The 7,675-nt window shown below is 41.0% G+C and overlaps 1 protein-coding gene across 1 annotated transcript in view; it reads right to left on the reverse strand.

Annotated features, from left to right (window-relative positions):
• Positions 1–7,675, reverse strand: part of LOC139606626 (basement membrane-specific heparan sulfate proteoglycan core protein-like) — a 372,062-nt gene that overhangs the window by 177,617 nt on the left and 186,770 nt on the right. The window contains exons 12-13 of the mRNA XM_071458887.1: positions 5,802–6,074; positions 5,417–5,692 (exon numbers count right to left, since the gene is read on the reverse strand). Of these exons, the coding sequence (XP_071314988.1) occupies positions 5,417–5,692; positions 5,802–6,074 (549 nt within the window). The remainder of the gene's footprint in view (positions 1–5,416; positions 5,693–5,801; positions 6,075–7,675) is intronic.

A 7,675-nucleotide genomic window follows, 5' to 3' on the forward strand; every position in this document is an offset into this window, starting at 1 on the left:
TACACAGAGCAAAGTGTTCCCCATCTTCACATCCAGCTCTGACCCTGTCGCTCTGCTGCTGGGAAATGATTCCACTTCGTATTAATAACAACAGCACAAAGACAAAGAGAGAAGATCGATGCAAAAGACGAAGAAGAAGTTACGTTCCATACAAATATAAGATGAGAACTTTTCTCAACTCCTCCTTCTGAGTTCGGCCTCTTTGTTCTTCTTTCCGTTTCACACAAAACTCAAATATGTCTTTGACCACAGGGCACTTTGACATGTTTACACTTCCTGCCAATACTTAAATATAGTATATCAGTCTGTCTTTGTGCAAAGGTTTGTGTCTGGTCCATGAGGTGTATGTTGTGTGTATCTAGAGTATGTATATGTGTGACTGTAGTGTGTAGGAATGTGCAGTACGTCCTGTATGTGTGTGCTTCATACTCTCCACAGTGTAACTGATATAAAACGTGATCAAAACGTTTCTTATTTGCTGGAACTGTGTGATCTACCTGCTCATTTTATGATGAAGCCTTGAATTACAACTGTGCAGCAATAACAGCTGCAGAGATAATATTCACCCATCAGCCACAACATGAAAAACACAGTTTGTTGTTGCACATCTTCAGAACCTGACAGCACAATGAGGAAAAACTGTCAAATAAACCAAACGCTAAAATAAACCACTGCATCTGTTTCGCTCCTGTTGGTATAAAATGACTTGACAACTAGAGCCTAACAAGAATGAAGTCTTATCAGCTGGGGTGACAGACAAGTTCTTCCTCACACATGAAGATGTGTTGGCATAATAGGAAGAATTAGAGTCAGCAGCACATTCACACCACACATATTGTGTTGGTAAGTAGAAGAGAAGAAGTGTCATATACTATACAGGACGTGCACAGTGGTAGTAATTAAGTCAAGTGTAATGCACATCAACAGATAACAGCAATTTCTCTAAGACAGTGATTGGTGATGAGGTTAAGATGTGCACGTTCAGTATTTATCTCTCAGTCTGAAACATCATCAGAAGACAACAGGTTCAGTTAGAGCCAGAAAGTTGAGTTTGTTCCCACACTGTTCTTCACCTTGAACACTCCCTCTGGCCTCTGTGTGGTATATGTATAACCCACTATGTGTGAAACACGTCATCTGGCTGACAGCTAGATGGTCATTGTTTCCTGTGAAGAGATGGTGCAGATGAGCCTGTAGCTGAATGAACAGTCTGGGTGACTCTAGAATGATTTTGTTTTAATGTCATGTTTCATGGGCTGCTGACACAGGAGAGTGTGTCAGCCTGTCAACAGACACATGCATTATTATTGTTTTTGACAGTGATGTTGGAGAAGGGGCGGCACGGTGGTGCAGTGGTTAGTGCTGTTGCCTCACAGCAAGAAGGTTCTGGGTTTGAACTCCAGGCCTGGGGCCTTTCTGTGTCTGTGTGGGTTCCCTCCGATACTCCCACAGTCCAAAGACGTGCACATTAGGTTGATTGGTGACTCTAAATTGCTCGTAGCTGTGAATGGTTGTTTGTGTCTATATGTCAGTCCTGTGATAGACTGGCGTCCTGTCCAGGGTGCACCCCTGCTGTCAGAGAAGGACTGTCTTGCATTCATCAGTTAAAAATTGAAAGTTCAAAAGTCTCTCTTTATGTCATAATACATCTGGATATTTGTTTTCCATCACCTGCGCTCAGCTTTTTGAAACTATTTTTAAATTTCTTCGCAGACTAACATTTCTCCATGTTCTTTTTTCTTACCTTTGCCTTCGTCGAGGAAACAGCATCAATAACATTCATCATTTCAGAGCTGACATTTTCTACAAGATCACTGATGACTGAGACTCAAACAATGAAAACCTTCCTCACTGAGTCATTGTCACCTTCCAGTGTTTAATGGGGCCTGTGGGCTGAAAACTGGTGAAATGGATGAAAGATATTTGCAGTTTCATGTTACACCGCGGTGAGGTCATGTTGGGTTTTTTTGTCCTGTCTCCATGTCTTGTCTTGTCATTTCCTGTTTTATTTTGAAAGAGTAACTCTCCTCTCATTTCAGGTCACTTGCCCTCCCTCGTGTGTCTTGGTTTGATTGTTTGATTGTTTCCACCTGTCCCCTGTTACCATGTGTTTAAGAGTCTGCGTCTCCCCTTGTCTGTTGCCAGTGTGTCGTTTATGTCGACGTCTGTATACGACCTATCTCGCCTTCCACAGCCTCGAATCTAATCGGTACCTTGTTCCTTTTGGTTTTATTTCTAGTTCCTTGTTGAGTGATTTTTTTTGTTATTGATCTCATAGTTTTGTCCCTCCAGTTTTCAGGAGTGTTTTTTGTTTGCTCGAGCTTGATTTAGAAATAAAGATTTTTTTTGTGAAACTTTCCTGCACCTGCGTCCAGAGTCCTTGCCTGGTTGTGACATTTCACATGTAGCCTGCTGCTACAGTCGCCTCAGAAGCCTCAGGAGTCTAAGAAGAAGTGAGCCCAACCACTGCTCATCAGCACAAGAATAACATTCAGCTTCCCTTTAACACCTCCACCTCCTTTACATGCCACCTCAACTGAGTCATCAGGTCACACTGACCTTTTCACTGTAGTTACAGAATTAAACTTCAAGTCATTTACAGTCTGTGATTTTCAACCTAAACAACATTATTCCTTTGTAGGCAGAGCTGTGTGCTGTCAACTGATGACATAAAACAAGTGGTTTGGCTTGAGGTAGAGTCTGGAGTAAGGTCCACTACATTATTTCATACACATGGAGACATTTCTGGCTGCTGACATTAAAATCACAGCTTTTCTTCTTTTGTGCTGTTTCCTGCTCTTCTTGAAGAAAAAGTAACATGGCTGTATTCAGGTGCAGGTCTGATCTTACAAACGTCTTCAAATGTCTTTGAGCTGCACTCACAGTTCAAACTGCAGCATGAAGACAGAAGAAAAGCTACAGAGACCAGCAGTGACTCAATAAGGAGCTGAGGTCATTGCTGCTGATTGTGACTGTAGACTGTGTATTGTGACACATGGTGGCAGTGCTGTGTGTAACAAAACAACATACTGGAAGTAGACAGGACAACGAGGAAGCAGCAAGAGCAGCACAAGAGACACAGACTGATGGATGACAGAATATCACTCACTCAAATACAGTGTGCTGCAACCGCAATAAAGATGATGAAGAAGAACTCACTGTTGGTCTACATCTTACTGTGAATAAATAATAAAGAAATAACTAATAAAAATAAATCCTGCTATTGTTAGCTTGTTAGCAGGAGATATCATGACCTGCACCATTACTTAGTCATTTCTGAGCTCCATCTCTGGCCTTTCTCACCTGAATTCAGATGTGGACTATTAAAGGTGCACTAGTCAACATTTGTAACAGAAACTGTGGAACCAGCTCCCAGTGTGGGTTCAGGAGGCAGACCCCCTCTCTACCTTTAAGATCAGGCTTAAAACTGTCCTCTTTGATAAAGCTTATAGTTAGGGCTGGCTCGGGTATGTCCTGAACCATCCCTTAGTTACGCTGCTAGAGAGCTAGACTGCTGGGGGATTCCCATGATGCATTGGAAATCCTGTTCAGTCCCACTGCTGCTACCAGGGAGCAGCTCATATCTGTAGGAGGTGTGTGATACATCAGGAACAGCCTTATACCAGGAGAACCTCCATCCTGCAGATGGATGTTCAACCTCACACTTCAGAGTCACTGAGGCTCCAGGACTCAGCCATGATGGAGACACAGTGAGGACAGGCCGGGGTTTATCTGTTGGAAAGTCATTTTCTCAGGATCAAAACATGTTATGACGTCTGGTCTCTGGACATGGAATCATTTTTCTCTCAGAACATTATCAACAAATACATAATATGAACAAACATTAAGATATAATCTGATTATAAACTAACAAAAACATTTGAACTTGTTAATATTTTCATTTTAAATGATAATGATCTGACTTACTGTCATACACTGTCAGGTTGACTGCAGCACTCCACTCTGTTGTATTATGTCGAGCTCTTTTCATCCTGCCCCTACACCTGTACTCTCCACTGTGGGACGATGAAGCAGAACTAATCCTGTATTCATGTTGATTTGAAGGTTTCAATGAGCTGGTAGTTTCCCATTCATACGTCCACTCAGTGTCTCCTCCCTGGATCTCACAGCTGACACTGATCCTCTCTCCTCTGTAGATCTCAGTCCAGTCGGGCTGCAGAGTCACAACAGCCCTGTTTGGGACTGTTCATGGTCAAGAATTTATAATAAGTTCAATTAGCATCAGATATACTGTTTTTCCATCCATCTTAGTGATGCATAATGAATATACAATAGATTTATTCTACATTGTGTGTTTATTTCCAAACTCACCAATGGTGTCAATCCTAACTTCCTGACTCTTCTCTGTGTAGTAAACTGGGTCTCCTCTTCCTCCTCTGCAGCTGTAGACTCCTCCCTGTGAGACACTGATTTGTCCAGTTGTGTGGAAATCAGCATCATGTGTGTTCAGAGGTTCAGAGAGTTTATTGTCTCTGTACCAGTCGTATTTCCAACCAGATGATGGGTCCACAGAGCAGGTCAGTGTCACTCTGCCCCCTGCTGGTATTGTTCGTTTGTCAGCACTCAACTGAGCCTTTGGTTTAGCTGCCACTGAGTTTAAAGATAGAAATAAGTAACAAATAATAAAGAATAAAGTGAGTACTAAATGAATTTGAACTGCAAATAAACTGCAAACAATTATATCATGGCAAATTTCTCATATTATCTAGAAGACAATTCAAAAAGACTTTATAAACACAGTGCTAAATTTGTGTGTACATTTTTGTGTATTTAGTTTCTTATATTTAATATTTAATTCATTATCCTCACATCCTTAAATAATACAGTTTACAGTTGTATGCACTGACAAACAAGATAAAAGAAGCAAATTATTGTTTCCCTTAATAAAATGATTTGACATAATCATCCTTGAATTTCTACATGGTCAAGGTAGGATAAAACTTAAATGATCCTCAGCGGTGCAATTAGGTGTATATATTATATATAAATAAGATTGCGTATAATTTTGAATGAATTATTATTTTTTGTATAATATTGCAGTGCAGACAACTTTAAAATGTAAAAAGACATGACATTACACATGAGCTACAGTATTTGCTAATAATGACTCATCTTGTTGCGTGGTAAGATGTTTTTACACTGGGGAAGTTGTGTTATTAGACAAAATCAGTGAACTGTGGACTTCTTAATGGGGGTGGTTTAGCAGTCATTCTCTGTGGTTTCATCTCATCTATAGGAGGAAATCTCTATATTACACACCACAAGTTCTCTACAATAAAAATCACTGTCTCTGTTCTTCCCTGCAGATCTTCAGAGTGATATTTTTCCAGAAGCTGCAGTGACTACCACCGTTTGTCCCTCATGTAGATGAAAGCATAACAAATATATGACTTACGTGATACTGTTACTTTGAGGCCTTTACTCCACTCTGTCGAAGAATACGGGTCCCTTCTGTGTCTACCCCTACACATGTAGCCCTCACCGTGGGACTCAGAAGCTCTGGTACTCCAGTTATCATCATTTGTCCGATGTGTGGTTGACCAGGATGTTCTCCATTCATACTCCCACTCAGCGTCTCCGCCTCCCTGGATCTCACACCTGACAGTGATCGTCTCACCACTGAAAATGTGAGGCCAGCTGGTCTGCAGAGTCACACTGACCTTATTGGAAACTGTTCACAGCAGAAATATAAAATCAACAAAGGAAACGACAGAGCTTTAAAGCAGTAATGAGGAATTCATGTCATTTTACTTTACTACAAATAAAACCATTAAACTCACAAGTTATCTGAATTGTGACCCCATCACTTGCATGAGTGTAGAAGACTGGATTTCCTCTCCCTCCTCTGCACCAGTAAGTGCCTCCTTGTGAGATACTCATCACTCTGTTTTCATCACCATCTCTCACAGGCAGAGTCTCATCAGAGCCTGGAGTTCGTCTGGACCAGTGATATGTCCAACCAGCAGAGCCGGCCACAGAGCAGGTCAGTGTAACACGGCCTCCTACTGGTATGTTTGTTGGGCCTGATAGCAGTGTGGCCTTAGGTGCTTCTCCTGTTGTAAGAAACATGTGAATGATTCAAATGGGAATGGCTTCAAAATGACATAAGATGAAATGTTCTCAGCACAATGTTACAGCAACCTTCAAGTCAGCTTCATTTTATTTATAGAGCCAAAATTACAAATAAAATGACACCCACTGTTGTTAGACCACTTCCACATCTGTCCTGATTTTGGTTTCCAAAGGAAAACACCTCCATAATTTTGTAGTGACGGACACAAATAAACACGTAAGACTCCTGATGTGGAGAGCTCTGTCGTGTTACTTCTACTTACTTTAGCCTTGTTTTATTCTATCTGTAATAATTTCAGGGTTTTCTAAAATGTTTAAAGTACATGATTACAAATACATTTAGATTTATACTGTTTATATCAACACAATTGGGGCAATCATATGAACAGGGCTCATAAATAAGTGCTAATATTCATGGTAAACTTTCTCATGGTGATAAAACGTCGACTTACCAGATACAGTCAAAGAGACGATGTTACTGGTTTTCACATCATATGAGAGCTTGTGGCGAAGAAGGCACTGGTATTCACCACTGTAGCCTGTCCAGAGACGTGGTAATGTGTAGAGTTTATAGACATTATATGGAACAAATGGCCATTTATCCTTGGTGAGTGCGTATTCCCAGTGAGTTTCTTCTCCTTCCTTCGTGTCACATATGAAGGTCACAGATTCTCCAGGAAAAAAAGTGGACTGGTCGGGCTGAAGGGTCAGCACAGCATCTATAACACAACACAAACATTCATACAACACTACACAGTAAGTAGCAGAAAATAGCAGCTATTCTACTCACAGTCTACTGTGATCTGAGTGGATACATAGATTGAAAAGATGAATTCATGACAAAAGAGAAGAAAAAGAAATAGAACACGTTTAAAGTAAAGCAGTGGGTGAATATTCATCTTAAGTGAAAACACTGATAAAGAAAAGTAATGAATACTGTGAAATTGTCACAGTCAATGGAGCCGACAAAGGAGAACCCAGAAGCACGACAAAGAGACAGACGAGTAGCAGGGGATGATCACTTTACTAGTACCAGAAAACAGGCAAAGTCAAAACCAGGAGATCAGATTTAGGCAAACAAATCCGACAGGGAGCAGGCAGGTAATCGTAATCCGAGAAAACAGGCAAAACTGGGTCAGAACAGGAAGGCAGTACTAAGAAAACGCTGGAAAGCTTGGCAACAAAGAACACAAGACAATCTGGCAGGGGACAAATGAAAATGGACTGGTATATATACACAGAGGGACTAATGAGCAAATGGACTGCAGGTGAGGAGGAGATGGGCGGGGAAAACCAGGTGAGGGAAATGAGTAGATTGTAAGGCCGGGACGGAAGGCAGGGTCTGAAATGACAGGAGAGTTAGTGACATGGAACCAAAATAAAAACAAACTAAAGAGTTAGTGTAGCTATGTTACAGAAATTACCTTCAGCGTGTCCATAGTAGGGGAGTGTCCACTGCACTAAAGGACATTATCAGAAAAACAGAAGTGATTAATGTACAATAACCATAACAAACAACTGGGGTTTCATCAATGGAAGCTATAGTTGGGTAATATTAATGTTGTAGCAAATCACTGCTAAA

The sequence above is a fragment of the Trachinotus anak genome, unplaced genomic scaffold (assembly GCF_046630095.1).
Source record: "Trachinotus anak isolate AG129_WGS33_773 ecotype Australia unplaced genomic scaffold, CSIRO_AGI_Tana_v1 ptg000023l, whole genome shotgun sequence".
Lineage (NCBI taxonomy): Eukaryota > Metazoa > Chordata > Actinopteri > Carangiformes > Carangidae > Trachinotus > Trachinotus anak.